A 21481-nucleotide genomic window follows, 5' to 3' on the forward strand; every position below is an offset into this window, starting at 1 on the left:
ACGTTAACGATATTGTGCGCTCCTTAAGTGCTTTTCAATGTTCTCGTACAACACTCCCAAAATTATGTATAAGTACAATTCAATTGGTGATATATTTGGAACATTTTTAATGCAATATTGATCTGAAAAATGTCAGCATTGTAAAAATAATGCAATTCAAAAATACTTTCTCCTCTCGGGTCTCTGGTTATTTGGTCTTTATTCAATCACAACATTTGCAAAACCCCAAAATTGTATCTAACAATGCCAATAACCAAATCTGCACACAGCCAAAGGGAAACACAATTTTCGGGCCCACAACATAAAATTGATCAATCAAAATGTAAACATTATTTACGGTTTCTCGCCCATGGAAGGATATTCATGGGAATTCTCTGCTGAAATAGATTTTAACAATAATTAAAATTGAATATGCTAATCAATTGCCTGTGTCGGTATGCGTAAATATGCCTGAATTTCGTTGTGCTATTGTATGCGTGTATGTGAACTGGAAGTAAACAAAATTTTGCATTTGCGGTTTTCAACGCAATTTGTTACGTCGAACATTTTGACAACTCAGGACCCGCATACGCCCCCTTGCATAGAGAAAAGGTAATTTTATTAAAGTACAAAAACAATGGTAATGGCAACAATAACAGGCAACATTCATTTCAATAATATCAGCAACAGAACAACAGCAAAAACAGCAATAACAACAACGTGAACGAAAACGAGAATGGGAACATTAGAAAAACCCCCTTTAACCCTCAACATTTATTTTGATTGCTCTGAACCGTAAAATGACCCGAAAAACAAAACAGAGAGCCAAAATGAAAACAAAAACAGGACAGCAGAAATTGCAAAAAGAGAAAAGAAATGAAAACCAAAACTAAATATCGACAGGACGTAAAGCAAATAGGACAAAAATTGTTTTATTTCAACTCTAATTTGGGCCAAAATTTTAATGATGATTGGCCGCCCGAAAACTCACTCACACTTGCACAAACGAAACCCTTAACCCTTTTTGCGGTGGGTCGTGTTGATTATCCTCGAACGAGAGAAATGGGCACAAAACAAACCGATTTTCTGTGTGATTTTTAAGTGGAAAATTTTAATTATTTATGCAGCTGTTTTGTCAGCACCCCCTCGTTTCGCCCAGGCAATTAATAACTTGCTAAGCAAATCTTTTGGCACTCGTTCCTAGCGATGGTATGGTATGGTATAGCATGGGTCCCGAAACTACCTCAACCAGTTGATTGCGACACTTTGCCGAAGACTCGGGGTTATGTGGCTGGCACATAAATTGTGACAGGCGAAAGTTTTGCAGCATGCGGCTGCGGTTAACCAAAAGTGAAAGGGAGCAGGGCGGAGAAAGCAGAAAGACGAAGGGATAAGGGCGCTGCTCCCGAGTATTCAACATTTATGAGCAATATGTGGCAACTGTTGAAAATGCCAGGACTCAAGACGTGCCCCAAACTCGCACTCGAACTCATCTCCCGACATCACATCACAGCACATCACCCATATACGGCATATAGCACCCAAGTCAAGTCGGCGTTTGACATGTGATTGAAAACTTTGACTTTGTTGCATGTGGTTGAGCAGAACAAAGGCGCCGGGAAAACACAAAAAGTAAAACGAGCAGTGGAGGTAAAACATAATATGAGGATGCCTGGTGACAGGCAGCAGCAAAAACAACAAGCAAAAACTTCAGATTCCCGGCCACGAAAATGAAATATCCTTTTCCAGTTTTATAAAAAAAATGTATAACTAAATGTAAAAATAGGTTAACAAAAACAATTCCTACTAAAAGATACATGATATTTTTTGATGTTTCTGAGTTACACCTATAGCAGATCTGCCCCATTAAAATGTATCACTCTAAAAATTGGTTTGTCTGAATTCATAACTAATTTTAATTTTCCAATTATCTTAATTATCTTAATTAGTTAATTAGAAAAATATTTGAAATTTCAATCTCAGTTTTTATTCCAACAAATCCACACTACCCCTATTTTCCGAAAATACCGCGTGTTAAAACTAAAAGCACAGGGGAAAAAAGCGGAAAGCTGAGAGGTTCGCAAGTTGGCAAGATTTTAATAAAAACCCGCTCGTTCGCTCCCTTGTCTTATGACAAATTCCAGGTTAGTTGCTGCCACACACAAAGCTGAAAGTTACGAGTATTGGGAGCCAACATGAGGAGCACTAGTAGCACCTGCTGCTGCAAAGTGTAATAAGAGAAATATTTTTTGAATATTCCAAACCTCTTGGCTTGCCTTAGAAAAGTGCAATAAAAAACTAAAGCAATTAGTGGGGCGAACGGTGAACTTTTGAACTTGCTTTATTTGCTCGCCCTGAAAACCTTTTATTACTTTCCATTTCCTCTTTTTAATTACATTCTTCCCCAGCAATTTATCCTAGATCACTCTGGTGTTTAATCTGTTTTTTCGACGCTATTTGTCAGATTTTTGTTGTCACTGGCTCGTAAATCCCGACTTCGGCAAAGATGAATCAATTCATTACAATATAAAACACATAAACAAAAGCCGATCACAATACATGTCAGCGACTTTAGTCCGAAGGATTAAGGGGCAACAAATTAATGAAAAGTCAAGGCAGACCACTTATATACTTATATTCGTTAAATTTAACATAAATTAAAAAATTAATTTTTTATTTTAATGTAATTGTAAAAAATAGTTTTATATTTTAACGTTTCATTTCAGAAATTGTTTTATATTTTTTAAGTTCAAAAATAATAAAAATTAAAATTACGTATTTATTTAAATTTTTTACATTTATTTATAGTAAGAAAGATCGCTTTCTTAATTTCTTTCCCATAACGTTTTCAAATATTATGCTTATATCTTCTCTGATTTTAATATTTTAGAACTAAATCTATTTTATAAAGGGAAAAAAAAAACACTTACGTTTCTCCATATATTTCAGCATACCCATTTGTCGGGGCATTAATAAATCCATATACAAAGTCAAATGGGTTTTCACGCATATCAAAAATGATTACAAAAGGGGATGGAAAAAAAATGAGATCAGGGGGAGTGGGAAAGCGAGCGAGAGGGAGAATTGTGTAATTACAATAAATGCGACATTTAAATGCCTTGCTTATCGGACGCGCAATTACAATGACAACGATGCTGACCGACACGGAAGCGAATCGAAATGGAAAGAAAGGATGAGGACGAGGATGAGGCGAGTGAAACCGGCCAAACCAAACCGATTCACATTAATGCGCATAAATATGAAATCATGCGTTAAGATCAACAATTCAACAATTAAAACTTAATTGCATTAACATGAAATGTGCATCATCAACAATGCGAATGGATGACTGAATGGGCGCGAAGGATGCACAAGGACATGGCCACTGGCCATGTGACAGTTTTCAGTTTCAGTTTTCCATTTCCATTGCCAGATTTCCGCACAAAAGACCGATAATCTCGAGTGGACAGACATCTGGAAAAGGAAACGCTACCAATATCTGTTATCTTCGCGGTCGTCGATTTATGGAAAATTGTTTTGAAGTAATGAGAAAGTTGGCTTTTTTATATTTTCGGTGTGTAGCGTGCATTAAAAAGGGATCAGCCGAGGGCAGCTCACACATCGCAGAAGTTCTCCCCTGGAGTGTGGAGCCATTAAATGGTTAGGTCCCCTCCGAACGAACTCCTGTATTTGCCGCCGACCTCAAAATGCTTAAATGGCTTTTTTGTTACACGTAGCAAAATACTTTGTTGTCTGTCCGTGGCAGAGGGAAGGATGTGGATGTGATGTGCCGGGTTGGTAGTCTGGAAGTCTGCAGAGAAAAGAGGATGCTTCCTTTTGTGCGTTTTGGCGCTGGCATGCTGGTGTGAATTTATATTACAAACTATTACTGTCAAAAAACACGTTTACATAGCACAAATATACCAAAAGCCACACTCGTACACACAAACCCTCACACACCACCCACACACACTCCCGCCGTCATATGAAGGTTTGCCCCCGCCTTAACCCTCTGCCACCCCCTGGGATGTCCTCCCCCTCGAAATGTCTTAGCCTTCCCCTTATATATGTGTGCATGTGCGTGGGTCTGGGGTTTTAGGGCGGGTGGAAACATCTTGCTCGGGGTCACACTCACACACCGAAAATTGAAGGTAACTGGTGGGTATGGAACACAATAAAATACCCTGCTTTCGAATTAACTAGAAAATACAGATTATAAATACTTTGAATAAAAAAAATATTTTTTAATAAATATTATATAAGATATTATTGGAACTAACTTACAATAAATTATTTGGCAAGCGTGAAAAAATAAATAAAATGTTTACCTTTTTTAAAATGATAATAATCTAAATTTTCAAAACATATAATGCCATCTGAAATTCACATTTAGATAAAATGAATAATTTCAACAAAGTTAATACCTTTGTAAGTTTTTTATTTACTAAAGTGAAAATATTTTAGAAAATATATTAAGCTCACTTTATCTTTAAACTATAGGTTAAAATAAAAAAATATAAAAAGAAAAGTAAGTAAAGTATATCTTTTCAACAGCTAATAAACCCTCAATTTTCCTAAGAAATGTCTAGGGTATTAAAAATTGCTTTGCTGACACAGTTTGTGGCAATGGCTCTGAGCTTTGGCATTAGGCAACTTGGACGTGGCTGCTGCTACAAGGTGTTAACGGTCGGCCTTATGGACTTGTCCATAAGCTCGTCTCTAAGACTGTCTGTCTGATCCTCTCGCTCCCACTCACGATTTGAGCGCCGCATCAGCATTAGTTTTAATGCGTCGCCCGTCCGAGGGCAACAAACCGCTGCCAAGTTGGACCACCGAACGCCACTCCCCTTTTTAGGCGGCCTATATAGTAGAGCAATTATTTACGAAAATTTCATTAGCACAGCTGGCAGCCAGAAATGTCGGAATGGCAGCAACAGTCGGCCCATAGCCCATATGCCGAGTATGAAATGAAATTTAATTTAATTTGCAAGTTGTTAATTTATAGCATGTTTACAATTTGCAATTTGTACAATTCGATTTATCAACAAAAAGAAAGAAAAAGAGGGGGCGTTGAAAACGCACGAGTTGCCAAATGAAATTAAATACTGAATGCTGAAACATTGAAGGAGGAGCCGAAAAAAGCGAGGCGGCTCAACTTTTGTGCTCGTTGCGTGTCAACGTTCAACGCTTTCACTTAAATGTCTGTGTCGCTTTGGGGTCACGCCCCCATTACCCATATTTTTGTTGCCCAGCATTCCAGTGGCTGCACCACCCTACCACCCAAAAGCTGTGCCCACTTGCCTTTTGCCTTTGTCTTTAGCTGTGGCCTTTGGCCTGTCTGCCAAACAGAAACAGAACAGCAGCAGAACCAACAGGCAACACACTTTAACTAGTTTGTCTGTTTGTCCCCCTTGTTTGTTGTGCCTCGTGCCTCATGCCTCGCCGCTCTGACCCCTGATCCCCTCCTCAAACCCCCTTTTAGCCGGTCTCATGCAATTTTTGTGCATGTCCTCTTTTATGGTAGTGGGCCCAGCAAAAACGTATTTACCTCATATTTAATTAAACTGCCAACGCAACAGAAATTTCAATGCTTTATTTGCATTGTTAAGTATTTTAGTGTACATTTTGTGGCAGGCCGTGTGACACGCTACGGAAACGGTTAGGCTACTTTTGACTCTCAAGGATTTTTGATTGCCTATAGGCAATAGATATAACTACAGTAATAATAGGATTAAAAAATATATATTTTAGATATTTATATTTAATGTAAAAGATGTATTATTTTATAAAAAAAATAAGAATTAAAAAGGTAAGGTAGCTTAAAAAAATATATTTATTTTAATAAATTTAAATTTAATTTAAAAAGCTTTGTAAAATAAATGTATATATTTTCTAGGCTTTTTTATTATTTTGAAAAATTCTTAGTGCATCGCCCATTTTGTCAGCACCCAAATATTTAACTCCCAGCCTATTTTCGAACCTACCAGCTTCACCCACGCCTCCTATAAATCTTTCAACAATTTGGTTTCGTTTTGTAAATAATAGCACAAAGGTTATTCCTTGGTCCAAGCCGAAATTAAAAATGTTTCTAGCAGAATTATTCAAGCCCAACGAAGGAAAGGGACATTTCGACGCATTTAAAAACGCATGGCATCCCTTTTCGACACCGCAGCTCGAGGATTCCCAGATCGCTGTAATTTGGCTAATTTAATGCTACATTCGGCACACAAAATAGATGCCAATCACCAAGTTCTTCGGCGCACACACACACTCGTACACTTAATTATGCCTTGTGCTTTGAACTTTTGGCCCCTGACTCCTTGGATTTATGTGCACGTAAATGTAATTTATTTATTAACCCTTGAACGGTGTGCGTGGGAGAGGCCCAAAAATGTTCTCCTCCAAGGCGGCGGCATCTTGAAATAAATTTAAATTAGTTTTAACACATTAAGCGCAAAAAGGCAGGCCCTAAAAGTCAGCAATCGACATTATTGTTGTCCTAACACGAAGGCAAACATAAACTTTAATGAATTTCACCAAATCCAAATATGCGTCGGTGAGCATATGAAGTTATTTTGCTAACCTTTTGCCGCCATTTCGTCGGTTGCCATAGCAAAAGCACCAGAGTCAACCCAAATATTTGCATGAGTGCGCGAGGAAGAGCCCGGAGGATGGAGGCTGGAGGATGGAGGATGTTGCTGCGCCACCGAAAACATTTTAGCTTGGTGAGAAAATTAAACGCGCACACATATATGCTCGCACTCGGCTTTAGACTAGACAGTTATATTTTTTGGTTAGCAGCCTCAAATTGCAACTTTTCGCACTTGAATATGCCAAAAACTTCACACCCCACATTTGCGCGAAAGAAAGAGACGGCAGGCGAGTGTTAGAAAGAGAGTGAGAGAGGTACTGAACTAGGGATCCCGAGACCTCTTGAAACTTGTAAGCCGCAGTGAAAGGGGGTCGCCTTCGTAACGCCCTCACATTACGCATAAATTTTGCACTTTACAAATTTGCCACGCACACGTTTGCGGCATTTTGTATAACATTTACACAGTCCGCCGGAGAGAGTGGGCGGGGCAGTGGGCGGAGGAGGAGGAGGAAAATTAGGAGGGTTCGAGGTAACTACATATGTAAAACGTGCGCCATTTGTCAGGATGACAGGCGGGCGCAAGGTGACACCGCTCGAGGGCCTTTCAAAACTACTGCGCCTCGAGCCAAACTATCCAGCTTTGAATACCCTTTGCAACTAGATATTAAATTAAACTTTGCCATATTTAATTCACAGCCAAACTTTAGGCATCAACATGCTGCTGTAAGAACTGCTACTAACTAAAAAGTTTTGCAGAATAACAAATTATTAAAAACATTTAAATGGAAGCAATTGTAAAATAGCTTCATTTAAAGATATAATTTCTTAAAAATTATTTTTTTTTTCTTTTATTTTTATTTATTTATTTTCCAAAATATTGTGCTCCGTTTATAGCGATCACATCAAGGGTGTGGTGATTGGGAAGAACAAGCAACGTAATGTAAGCAAGCACTACACTAGTAATCAACTTTCTTATATGCCTCTCTACTAAAAAACCACCCAAACATCTCCTCTGCCGCACGGAGCATAATGAGCCGGGTCAAAATGCTTGAAGCGCCGAAAACTCCGCACGTTATAACATCACTTATACGGTTTTCTATCTAACCCAAACGCCTGCACACACAGTTACATAACAAATTAGAATTGGGTCTCGCACATATACACCCCGCATATTCCCCGGCCACGCTGCGTATGCGTAATGCGTTCCCATGTGCTGGCGTTGTTGCCGATGATGTTGCCTCTTGTAGCCTGCGGTGCTTGTAAACTTGTAGCCCTGTCAAAATGTCAAAAATTTTCGAGGGTAGTCAGCGCCATTTTCCGCGCGCCTCCGCCCACTTTTCTTCGCACACTCTCGACGATGAGAACGCGTAAAAAAAAGGAAAACGGTAGCCGAAAGTGTAATTGGGCGTCGCTCGGGTTAATAGAGGTTACGGCATGGGCGCGATATTTTCGACGATGTCCCGCCCCCGCCACTTAGTTTTAATTAGTGGCTTACATTTCATGCAAAAGATATGACAAAATTGGTTTCCCGAAATGGAGCAACCCCAAGTGCGGAGATGGGTTCTAATGCCATCCGCAAATTATTTTTCCCAGCTTTCTTATCTGATGCTTAAAGTTTGGGGTTGCAAGGAAATAGTTCTAAGTAAAGGTAATTTTGGTTTAATAAGAATTCTTTCTATGTGTCTTTTAGATGGTTTTGTTTATGATATTAAACATTTGCTCAAAACTATTAAAATTAATAAATAAATTTAGTAAAATAAAGCTTGCTTTTGGGGGAATATTTTTGTAAAAGCGATAAGGTTATAGGAAATTTAAGTTTCCATTTAGCTTCACCAACATATTGAAAATGATAAAACTTGAAAGCAATCCTAATTTAAAGATACCCGCTCCACAGGCTCATCCATTTAATACCTTTTTAAAGACCCTGATAATATTTAATGGTTTTTTAAAAGTTTCTTTCCCTGCATTGACAAAGTCATTTCGTTTTCCCACTTATTGAAATCTCAACCACAATGGCAATGTTCCCTTCGCTGGTTTTACTTTTGTTCCGCCACTCGACCTATTCCACTTCTCCATAAATTGAAGAAGGAAACCCCCAGCGAAGACTGCGAAAGCCGCGACATCAACAGCGCATACATTTGTAATTACATGCAATTCATTAAAGTGTGAATACAACATAAAAAAACTTGTTTATTAACAATTACGAGTGATGTAAAAGACTCGACACAATGTTGACTCGTTGAAGGAGAATTTTTATTCGAGAGATGAAATTAAATCAGTTTAGAACAAATTAACAAGAAATGTTAGCCCCCTTCATTTTCTAAATTTTTTAATATTGCATGGCTTAGATAAAAATCTAAAAAAAAGTTTCAAAAAATATTTAAATTTATCTAGAATTGGTTATAAATACTTCTTAATAAAGAGCTAAGGGCTGTGTTTTTGATATTTTTAATTTCAATATTTTTATTTCAAACGTTTAGATGGCCTGTAATAGCCCTTTTGCTACCCTCGATAAGATGGAAAATGATTCTAAAGGAACCGCAGCTAGAAGCGGCTATTACTTTCCACCCCCTCCACCTGCCGGCTCACCCCTTTTTTGCACAGGATGTGCGCAGACAACAGGCATTTAAATTGTCATGGCAAGCAGCCTAGACGACAGCCGACTACAAGGACACGCAGAAAGGCTTGTCGCTGGTCTAAAAGTGGGCAGGAAAATGAGGGAGAGAGGGTGGCGGCGGTGAAAATGTCTGCTCGCTTGGCTGTGCTTTTTGTGCGAACTGGGAAAAAAAATATTACAGCCTGACGGAGTGGCGGTGGCAAACATATTTACACCTTGTTGCCATATGCTTAATGAGCAAAAAGGCAAGATGAAGGATAAAAATGGAGACGGAGGAGGCTGCCTGATGCCTGGCTGCCTTGCAATTGTAATTTTTGTTAAATTAACACGTTGCCAACTGTTGCCAGACGAAGGCTAAGGGTAAGGGTAGGGGTAGGGGTTTCCATCCCCCCGCTTGTTACAGGAAGTTGTCAAGTGGCGTCGGCATAAATTCAATTAGCAAAGTGGCCTCGAGGGGCGATGGCTGGGCTTTAAGAACACTATACGAAATCCTGCACAATATATTAGCTTCTGTGCATGGGCATTCGCATTTCGTTAGCCTTTTTCGACTCACAATCAGCGCAGTGAAGCGCACATCCTGTCAGCCTGAATGATTGTCCGGAGCTGTGTCCCGCTCTTGATTTAAACCGAAACTGAAATGCACACAAATGGATTCCGAACTTGACCTCGGCAGCCCACTCCCTTCTTTACGGTTCACCCAAGCCGGTTTCTATTATTTTGTGAGCTTTATTTATACACGACTGAGGATGGGAAAAGTTCACTGAAGGAAAAAGGCAGTAATCTTTGAGCTGTTTCTTAAAAATAATTTTTGAAAGACCTTAAGTTTTCAAATGCGTTCTCTAAGTTTCTGAATGTGAATTTAAAGATGTTATTAACATAATAATATTATGTTTCTATAAAATAGTTAGAACATAAATTTATATAATTTCTATCAGTGTTGTCTTTTCTTTTCCCCATTTTCTTCGAGTCAATTTTGGTTTTCCCTGCCATGATTTGATGCGTGTGGGAGTGGCTTTGAGTTGGTGAACCCCCCGGTGGTGGTTGAGATTATGGGCCTGGGCCACTCACCATTTATGTGCGATCCGTTGGCCTGGCGACAACATCTTTCGATTTGCACCTGCAATTTGCTCCCGGCAACCACTAAAATGTGTCACTAAATGCTCAGCACGCGAAACAGCTCTGCACTATGTACACAACAATGCAACCCACCATCCGAGCAGCCAGCAATCAACCAAACAAAACTCAACAATGCCGCGGGGTTAGCTTAGGATAGGGTATTAATGCATGTGTTATGAATTCTCTTAGCTAAAGGAAAACAAGTTTGAACTAAAATTCTTTTTAAATTATCTATTAAAATGTACATAGATAAATTAGTATTTCTTAATCATTGAAATCATAAAAAAAGAAATATATTAGTTGTAAGTGAAAACAGATTAATTATAAATAAAATGTATATTATAATAAATTCAAAATTTATGATTGACTATATTTTAAATGATATATTTTCAACACATTTAATTTTGAGTTAGGGAACTTCTGATTTCGTTGCCTTTACAAGTGGCCCAGCTGCATGCTTGTTCTTCCTAGTTGGTTATGCATTTGTTAAGCCCGCGAAAAGAAATTGCAACTCTAGCTTTTGCCCCTTTGGTCTCTGCTTTTGAGCTCATGCCTTACGACGACTGCTGCTGCTACACGCCCAGTAATTGCCATTGCACTTGTTGTAGTAGTTGTAGTAGATGTAGTCCTTGTCCAACGCCTGCCACGCCCACCCCGGAGCCCAGGCCACCGTTAACCGCCCACAGAAAACCCGCTTGCACTTGCACCCGTGGAGCCACTAAAAACAACCGCAACACAAAACTATTTTGTTCACGCAATGCGAAAATGCATTGTTGTTGGCGCTCTCTTGCCGCTGGCATTTGGCGTTACGTATACGCAACGTATGCCAGGGCGCAATTTGCATTTGTAGGCACATTGTTGTTCAAGAGGGGCGGCAGTGGGCGTGGACTTTGGCTTGGTTTCCCTTGTAATTGCTTTAAACGTCATCATCACAGCCTCTTGCTCCGCAGCTGAATGCATTCATTGTTGTTATTGTCGGACGGCTACGCTTTGTTTGCCCCCTTGCTGAAGTTTATTAAATTTGGTTTTGATTTAGCAATCAATATTGAATTTGGTTCGGCATTGTTACAAAATTTCAGCTGTAGCCTATTAGATAATCCAATGATATGAACAATCCATGGCGGGAAATCGGCTTTATCAGCAAGCAAAGGTCAAAGAAGCATTTGAAAATCATTCGGATCAAGAAACGCATTGCCAAGTCAAAGAAAACCTTTAAGCTAAGACAAAAGGACTTGATTCATCTTCACTTAAGGAATCGCATCAAGTATTTAATTATCGAACATCTGGAATACAGATTAGCAGATAGTAAAACTAAGAGGAAAATACAGAAAAAGAAGAAAGTAGAATAAAATAAATGGGGAAATTATGTAATATCGGTCGCTTTAAACTATCATCAAAAATTAATTACGAGGACTATCCAATTACGGTCAACCTTAAAAATAGATAATCACGAAATTACCGCTTATCTTATTTCTAAAAATATTTTACACTAAATTAGGCAATTTTCAAATCAAAGCCAATTCAAAGCCATAGATGAGCGCCAAATCAATTTCCTTGTTTGCCACTCCATTCGGATTATAAAAATTTGAAATAAAGTTTGGCTGGGCAGCGTCCACAAAATCATTTTCAAACCGAGTTCAATAAAAATCAAAGCCACTGAAGAAGCATCGCATTGGATACTCGTTCTCAGCCCAATGGAAAGTTGCACAGCATTAATAAATATTTACAGGCACGTCGCGTCCTCTTCAATGGAATGGCCTACTGGGCAGTTCCAGTCTCAGTTCTGGCAATGAAATCAAATCAAATATGCGCGCTGACGCTTTATATATCGCACCGAGGAGCCAGCAGCAGCAGCAGCGTCGTTTGCTTTGGTGTGCTCACAAGAATTTAAATCATCCGACTTACATGCTACTTACAAGCCAAAGCGCCTATATGTATGCCCCATAAAATGCGAGCAAGACCGAGTGCAGAATGGGCAAGTGGAAAAATGTCAGACAGATCACTGAAAAAAAAATGTTTATAATCTTGTACTAAGAAAAAATTAACGAATTCTTAAAAGTGCAATAATTAGACTGGAATTAAGAGATCATGTTTTCAGCATATAAATATAAATTCCTAGTCTAATTATTTTACTTTTAGGATTTTCTAAATATAAACCCTTTAAAAATCTCCATATGTATTTAGTTATACTGACTAAAAATATTTCTCAACAATTTGTATTTACTGATTATTTATTTTTATATTTTTGAAAAATTAAAATCAAAAGTTAATCAAAGAAAGTAATATTTTATAATACTTTTAATTTTTTTCTCTAGAAATTTTTTTATATAATTTAAAATAGAAAATTAGGAATTTACCGGTTTGTTTCTCTCAGTGCTTTAGACCGAAGGAAGCCAGAAGGCTGGGAAACGGAACGGAGTGGCGAACGGTCTCTGGCGGGCAGTTTTTGGACAACGCAGCAGCCTGAGACTGACATCGCCCCGGATAGACAGATAGATAGATGGCCGCCCCCATTGGCCACCCACTCGGTTTCCTTAGCGGGCTGCAACAAAAACAAAGTTATTATTTGGGTTTCGGACGCTGGGTGGGGTCTTGCCCTTTTATGCACACGGAATTTTTATGAGTTAATTTAATTTATAGTTTTATTATTATGTTCTGGGCATAATAATGGGCAATGGCGCGAGTATCGGGGAGAGAAGGACCCCACTCCTTCGAGCAGTCGTTAAGCCCGGCCTTTCATGCACTTTTCAAGTGTGAATCGCCACACGACGATTGCCTCTTCACCCATTTTGCTAGTCCGTTTTGTCTTCGGGTTGGCTTTCCTCCTCTGGCGGCCAAACAACTTGTAAACAAGTCGAAATGGCGCATAAATTTAATTTAAACGCCGGACTGCTGGAAAGTATGCTACGATTTTTGCACTGTTGATTTATACGCTAATAAAAGCAATTTCACTGAATGCCAAATGAAAGCAGCTCCACAATCGGAGTAGCTGACAGATAAAGGGGGCGAAAGTGTGCGGAGAAAGTCGGGGGAAAGTCGGTTGAAAGCCGAGGCTGTCGGAGAGCCTGCCTTTGACATTGTAGACAAGCTGCTCAAGTGGTTTCCTCGGCTTCTGGTCCGTACATTTTGGCCATTTTGGCGGACACTCCAAGTTTTATTTACGCAGCAAATTTAATTATTTACTCTGACTTTTCGACTTGAGTTTTGTGGGCCAAACTAATGGATTGACCCCCGCCCGCCCTCTCCTTCGGTCTAGCATTATGATTAACTTTTCCCCGGAAAAACCGACCTTAAAATTGATTCTTTAAAGCATTATTATTGCAGGGAAAGTCAACGAATTTAGGCTGGCTTTCGCCGTTTTTCAGCTAATATTGTTTACATTTTAATAACACGAATACCTAACATGCATTTTACATGCACATTTTCAGGGCAATTTTATTCAATGTTCGCCCGGCAACAAAACATTTACATTACAAATGTATTAATTTTGCAACATCGCAATGGTGGCGTTAACAATAAAATATCGCCGGTAAACTTAACGCACGGGAACTAATGCTGGATGACTTTCAAATGCTTTAAAGCCGCCTAAAAACATTGTTTAACTGTGAAGGAAGTAACGAAATACAAGGACTGGAAAAAGTGAGAGCCGCTTCCTGAATATTTCACCTGATCCATACATACATGAATAAAACGAAAACGCACACTCATGCCGTTGGGCATTAAGCTTTAATGAAGCAATAAATTTAAAATCCGCCTTTTTTATTATGAAAAAAGGTCCACAATACTCATTGTGCGTGAGGGAGAGAGAGGGAAAAGCAGAGAGAGAGAGAGAAAGTACAGTCAGTTTGGCGTGTTCGTTTGTATAAATACATAAACCTTTTTAAGCTGTCAAGTGATATGTCAAAATTGATATCCGAGTCATTTAAAATGCATGCAAATATGGCGCATCGACAAAAAACCAACTCAACCCGAAGTTCGGCGAAAGAAGCTGATATGTAGTGAGTAGTTGGACAAGGATAAAGGAGCAGGAGCAGCAGGACTCAAACACGTAGCAAGCAGGACTCGCAGCACATTTGCATAAATACGTTTACGTAATGTGAAATGTCAGCGAAAGCGTGAAGAACTTTATATGCCCCCGAATAGCAGAAAAAGTCTTTCGCAAAAACGCACTCAATGCCAGTAAGCCTCGTTTACTTACTCCTTTTTTTTCGTTTCTTGCAGTGCACTTTTTCAGTTCGAATTCGGTCTATATTTTTTCCTGACGCCCCATTGAAATTCATAACACATCTGATGCATAAACGCCCCCAAGCTGGCTATGGAAATTTCACGCATTTTATTAACACTGCAGGGGGCGTGGCACTGCCTGTCCTCGACATGAGTGGAGTGACAGTAAAAAAAAAATAAACAAAAGTGAAAATAACCAGCGGGATAGCCACTGCAGCACCAGCGGGAGCTTAATGATGGATTTATTAATTATAATTTTACTTTCATGTTGCCGACCAAAATTACTATTTTGGCGTTTCAAATAACAAGTTATATTGTTCATGGAGCTTAAGTTTCTTTTCTCTTGGCATTTCTTTATAAAATAGGTCTCTGAGGTTCCTTGACGCTGTTTGGAGGGTTCAAAGTTCTTATTAATTAGTATAAGGCAGGGTAACAACACAAAATTGATTAACAGATTGTTCTTGGCTTTATATATTTAACTGTGAATAATTAGACAAAAATCGTTATTGATTCTTTAACAAAATTCTTCCATTTAAAAACGTTTTAAAAATCTTTAAATGTATTAAGCCATGATGAAATTTAATAATGGCTTCAAAAATAAGCACAACACATGTCGATTAAATTACAATGATAATAAATATCGAATAATTATTTATTTACCATTTACATTTATTTTTGATGCGCAATTACGCTCGGCAGAAAGCAAACCCCAGAGAAGACCTATAATTTTTAAATATTTTAGCTGTGAAGTTATTGTTAATTGGTTACAGATCCAACAGAATTATATCAAAACCGTGTCTGATTAATTTAAAGCTTCTTTAAGTAACAATCGATTTTACTTTAACCATTTCAAAAGTTTATTTCCTCAATCTCTTTAATACCTACATACAGCTTCGCAGTTGCCCTACTTAAAATCCCATTAAATATTTCTGATGTCTCTATCCAATCGCCTAGAGCTTGGCTTTCTCATTTCTGAAGCACCTTTCACTACTTAATCCGCAGATCGGTGGCAACTCCTTAAAGTCGCTGCCTGGCAAACATATTCATGTCTGCCTCGCACTTCACTTCATTTTCCTTGGCTGCATTTGGCTTCAGTTTCCACGTCCGCTGTTGCAACCTCATTTGCTCCTTCATCTTTCAAAAGCTTTGGCGCCCTCATCCAGTCGCCTATGTTCACTCCATCCTTGTCAGTCTGCCTGATGGCAACATATGGAGGCGCATTCTCCGCATTGTTGCTGCTCGTGTGGCTGGTGTTCCTGCCACTACACTAGGCTACACATTTTGTAACTCTAAATCAAGAGTGGTTTTAAAATTATGAAACAAATTACTTATTAAACAGTTTTAAAGAATTCAAAATAATTGTCATTAAAATAAAATTTTATTTTACATGATGATTTTTATTTAATTTGATAAAATGTTAATAATAACATTTTCTTTACATGTAAGATTTGGAAAAAAGTATTTTTTTGTAGACTAGTGTTATTTCTGACTGCATTTTTGGGGCGCGCGCAAAACGTTGATGCATTACTTTCAACTTAACGCGTTTATTGTGCAATATAACGCGCCACACACACAAATTCGCGTGGATGAAAAACCGAGTGAGGGGATGGCGGACCATCTCCTCTGCCATTGCAAAATGTTGCTTATGAATTATTATGAGCCCCATGCACGCATTTTGCATTTGGCAACATTTTATGGCACCGAATTTTGTTGTTGCCCTTGTCTGCCAACCATTTGCCAGCCAGCCGAAAAGTTTACCAGTTTTGCAGTTCAGGCCGTGGTTGCAAGTTGCCAGTTGCAAGTTGCAAGTTGCAGCCATGACCAGAGAGACAGGGAGCCCCAGTTTTGGGCCATTTATGAGTGATTTGCCAACTGGTTTTGTTTCGGCCACACCGCATCGTCGCGCGTTCCAATTTAGCCGCTACCGAGCTCCAAACTTATTTCCAAGTGCATAATTCATTGTTTCGCCCACATTATTTTCATGTCATAAGTTGGGCAGCTGTTTGCCAGTCTCCTCCGATCCTCCGCCCCACCGCTCCCCAGTCTCTTTGCCAATTGGCTACAAGGCATATGGAATTAGTTCTATTTTAGTTGCCAACTGCCACTGTCACTGGCAATATTCAACAAAAACTTCTCGCGGCGTGCAGTGGAAATATAATTTCGCTGAGCATTTAATTGAATTGTTCAGCTTTCGAAATGGCTGGGGAAAAAAGAAGTAAATGCAGAAGTACACGGAAGACAGCTGACATTATGCCATTAAAAGAGTTCTGTTAAACAAGTCAGGGACGAATAGTGAGGGTTGAAAAGTTGGGTAGAAAAAATCTTTTTGGGAACTATTTAAATGGTATAGTACATACCAAATAAAATAAAAATTATTTGTTTTAAATTTGTGATAACTGCAGCTCGAATTTTAAACATAATTTAGATTTTAAATTATTTTAATTATTAAAGTGGGAATTTTTTTTAATTATGAAGTTTTTGGACTTTTTTCTGCCGTCTACTTTTCACTGCACATTTTCCACTTTACTCCATATTTTCTTGGAGAGCAGCACCTTCCGCACATTTAGCCTGGGCCAAATATATTTTTTCCTGCTTTCGCTCACGCTTAATGCATTTGGCAAATCTAGTTAGTTGCTGCTGGCGAGAGCTGCTCCATTTGCTCCATTTCCACAGCACCACCACTCAGCCCAAGCAGGAAACACGGGTCCAAGGGGCTAAAAGTCTAGGCTCCGGCGCTGTGCACCTTTAAGCAAATTCAAACTCGATTTGCACTCAAACTAAATGTGTTTACTTTTCACTCGCAGGCAAAAACTATTTACGAGTGCTACACGACTTCAGTGGGTCGGGCAACCTTGCCGGCGGCTTAGTTATTTACATTTGGCGGAGGAGCAGCTCCAGGAGAGACACCTCCTGCACCTTCGGTTTTATCTGGGAATGGGAAAGGGAATGCGAATGTGCGCCATTTCGTGCACCTTTCAACGCTGCCAGGCAAAGATGCTTCATCAGCCGCTGAATGCTCCTTCTTTTCCCCATCGGACAGCATCAATCGCTTCCAAAATAACCGGCAGCTGATTGTTTTTCGCTGGGGATGTTAAATAATATCACAGAGAGAAATCTCAATTGCTTAAACGTTAATTTATTTAAATAATACTTTTTTACCAAAAAAAAGAATAACAAAAAAAGGCCTCTTATTAATCAATTAAAAATCCAAGTTAGTGTTGTGTGCTTAGCACACTGTGCTATCATCATCAAGATTACTTTGATTATAAAGAAACTGATTGGAAAATTCGATACTGATACCGCTTCGATTTTCTCCTGTGCAGAACTTCGCTTCCTTTGGGAAAATTTCAATTGTAAATAAACTGAAATAACGTGGCAGAGTCGAGAACAACTTCTCCTTACATCCCGTTGCAGTCTTCAATTAAATCGATTAATTTGAGATACAAAAAAACAGGAGAAGAGTCCGACGAGAACGAGAATGAGAACAAAACTTTGGCATCGCCCCGAAAAAAGGCTGAGATAAATGGCAGCCGTTTGGGTCTCTGGTCGTTGATTAGCAGTCCTTTCTGAGGAGAAAAGCTGAGCATTTTAAATGTTGTTCTTCTACCGGAGAAACTGCAGAGGAACTGCAGCAGGAGCAGGAGCTCCAGCTCTGAACGAACAGTTTGCCATTGTCCGTCCGCCTGTCACTTTGTTTGTCTTGTGCAAAGTTTGTTTATTTAGCAAAATTGGAAGTTCCAATGCATAGTGGAGGAGTTCTTTAATTGCCATTGAGCTGTGACAAGGCAATTGCTCCAAGGAAACTGATAGCAAGATAACAGTTTGTCTTACTTGGGTTCAGGGTAGCTTTAAAATTTCAATAGTCTATTGAAGTCTTAACAATTGGATTGAGCTGACGGGGTTTAAAACAAAACAGAACCGAATGAAATAATACAACAAGTATCTGAATAAAATGAGTTAAAATAAATTAATTTAATTATCTGGGTCTCAAAATTTGAAATATTCCTAGCTTGAAGCCTTTTTTCAATAATTTTCCTAGCAATTATCCTTTAATTCATATTTAATTAAGTTTCTGCACACAAAAAAAAAAACTTAGTAAAATCAACTGTAATAATTGTCAAACAGGCCCCAACCAGCAAAATTGTCAATTCTACTAAGTAAATAGTCATTTCACAACAACAAAATACACACAATTAGCAAAGACACAAACCCAAAGCAAAAACAAAATACACGTAACTATTTTAATAGTTACGTAACTATCTTTGTTTGTCAATTTTACCAAGCAAATTTTTTTGTGTGCATGATTATATTTTATCTCCCCGTGTTCATAAGGGAAAAAAGTAGGAAATAAACTATAAAATATATTTTGTTCAATTTCAATAGTTATCTCAATTAAAAAAATATATATTTAATTATCTGTTTATGAAAATTCTAGAAAATTCCTAACTTTAAACCTTACAAGTGCAACCCTTTTGGATAGTTTCCCGAACAATTTAACCTTTAATTCGTATTCAATTAAATTGCCTGCCTGATTTCATTTCATCTCCCCGTGTTCAATGTCAATTTGGTTCAGATCTAAGTGAAAACCGTTGGGAGGGGGGTGAAAATTGTGGCCCCCTTTCGGGTGGTTATGGCAATCGTTCGTTTATGTTTGTCCTGGTCAGACAATAAATATTTTATGCATTGACACTTTTTTGGCACTAAGCCAATAATACGCACACGACAATGAGTCATTGTTGTTGCCGTGGTGTTGCGATTGCGATTGCTATTCGTGTTGTTGGGCCAGTGTTCTGTTGCACTGCAAATAAATTAAATGCAGTGAGGACTGTGCATTGTTGTTGCTGCTGTTGCTGTGTGTAACAAATGACACTGTTGCAATTTGTAAAAGCTAATCAGAGATGGAATGGGAGTGAGGCAGCAAGGGAGTGAGAGAGTTCGAGAGGCGGTAGAGATTGGCGACTCACGATGGCGGCCATAATCAAAAGCTTTCATGCGCATTACCAATACAATTAGCCCTATTCAAAAGCCGGTCATTGTGTGCGTGCTGGGGGGTAAGGGGGTGGTTAAGGGGTGGTTTAGGGGCTTTGAGTGGTGGGAAAGTTTTAAGTGGCGCACGTTGCACACTCGCATTTCGCAGATAGGGTCAAATATCCTCTATACACACTCGCTGGATGGGCCCTGCAAAATGCAGTTAATTTTGCATTTTGTTTGCCACAAATTGTTGTTTCGACAGTGGAGCAACAAGGGCCGGAGAGCCAGAGATAGCCTATTTCGACTGTTAATCTGCTGGGGCACTTGCAAATTTATGGCAATTGCTTTGATAAATGCCCCCGAGCAGCGAAAAATTGTCAGAGGGAGAGGGACAGTGAGCCAGAAAGCCAAGTGAAAGCAATATAAATTGACAAATGTGCCGAGGACACGACAACAACTTCCCATCCCTATAAAACATTTGCCCAGATAGATTACCCCCCCTGCACACCGCAGCCTTTGATTTCTTGGAAACATTTTTAATTAAAACGAGACCTTTTAATGCTTTTAACCTAAGCATTTAATTAAAAACGCTCATAATTAGAAGATGAAACAGAAATAGAAAAAGACAAAGGCCTTTGACCGAAACACATGAGCGTACACAAACAGAAAACTGCCTGCATTTCAATTTACTTAAATGGCACATACATCTGCACAACAAATGGGACCCCGAACAAGCAAACCGAAATAAAATGAAAATTTTTAGCTCATAGGACCCACAAGAAAAAAAACAGAAAAGGTAAATAAAAACCAACCGAAAATCATGTAGGCAAACATAATTTAGCATCAAGGTCAAGGGATTGTGGGGAGCAAGTTCCGAGGAACAAGCACTAATCTCATGTTTATCCCACAAATGAAAAAGAAATTGACTAAGAGTGGCTCATAACTGGAGGATAAGGACGACTAGCAGATGTCCTGCAACATAATATATTAATTTGTATTTCTAAACTTCAAAATATTTTTAAAGGATTTCGCATTCTTCTCTTCAATCAGACCGAATAAATTGAATTGTTTCAGCTTGCTCGCAAGAAGTATATAAAATTTATGAAATAATACCCATTAAAGCACCTCTGTAGAAATAACAACAGATATGGAAGAACCTTGTTTGCCAGACACATACTGGCCAGAAAAAAAGTATGCTAACATAAAAATCAACAAGAAGAAATCAGAGAGATGTATACACATATACAGGCAAACATATGACCAGCACACACAGATACAAATCACTTGGCCACACATGCCAGACGTGCCACGCCCCCCTGCCTCTGCCCTTTCCCTGGTCAAAAGGAGAAAAGGAAAATCTTTGGGCACACACTCTCTCGCACAGAAAATAAAACTAACTTGACCCGAAACTACAATGAACAAATAGCAGGGGCCAGAACTCAAAGCAACTTGGACATTCTGGATATCCTTTTTTTTTGAGGGGCAGGGGGGTGTTGGATAAAAAATATACAAAAAAGCGGGGAAAATCCAAGAGAAAGCTGAACGAGAGGTTGAGTTCATATTTTATGCGCATAGCGGCACATGTTTAAATTAACATAAAGCGAAATTGAGCTGCTGCCAGGGCGGTTCCCAAAAGTTGACATTAGGCACACGCACACATACAGACTGTGACCTTCACCACCCACCGCCCATTCCGCCCCCAGATGGACTCAAAAATTCCACACAAAAGTTGAATTTTATATGTCAAATTTTGGGCTAGGGTATAAAAGCAAGTAAGAAAAAATGGAAAATGGAAAAGGATTTTTGCGCGGCCTTTTTACATATTTTTCCGTTCGGGTCAGGCACACATAACTGTGCATGGCATAATAATGATGCCCCACTCAACCGCAGAGTGGATGGTCAATGGGGGCGGCGTTGGTTGCTGGAGGCGTGGCACCTATGAAACACGATGCCAACTGCTGTCTGGTCAATGGTCAATCCAA

The 21481-nt window shown here is 39.0% G+C and overlaps 1 protein-coding gene across 1 annotated transcript; it reads left to right on the forward strand.

Moving 5' to 3' along the window:
• Positions 1-11340: 11340 nt before the first annotated feature.
• Positions 11341-12484, forward strand: LOC108069592 (uncharacterized). Its single transcript, XM_017159728.3, has one exon. The coding sequence runs from the start codon at positions 11411-11413 to the stop codon at positions 11651-11653; it is 243 nt and encodes an 80-aa protein (XP_017015217.2). The 5' UTR covers positions 11341-11410; the 3' UTR covers positions 11654-12484.
• Positions 12485-21481: the final 8997 nt, after the last annotated feature.

The sequence above is a fragment of the Drosophila takahashii genome, chromosome 3R (assembly GCF_030179915.1).
Source record: "Drosophila takahashii strain IR98-3 E-12201 chromosome 3R, DtakHiC1v2, whole genome shotgun sequence".
NCBI lineage: Eukaryota > Metazoa > Arthropoda > Insecta > Diptera > Drosophilidae > Drosophila > Drosophila takahashii.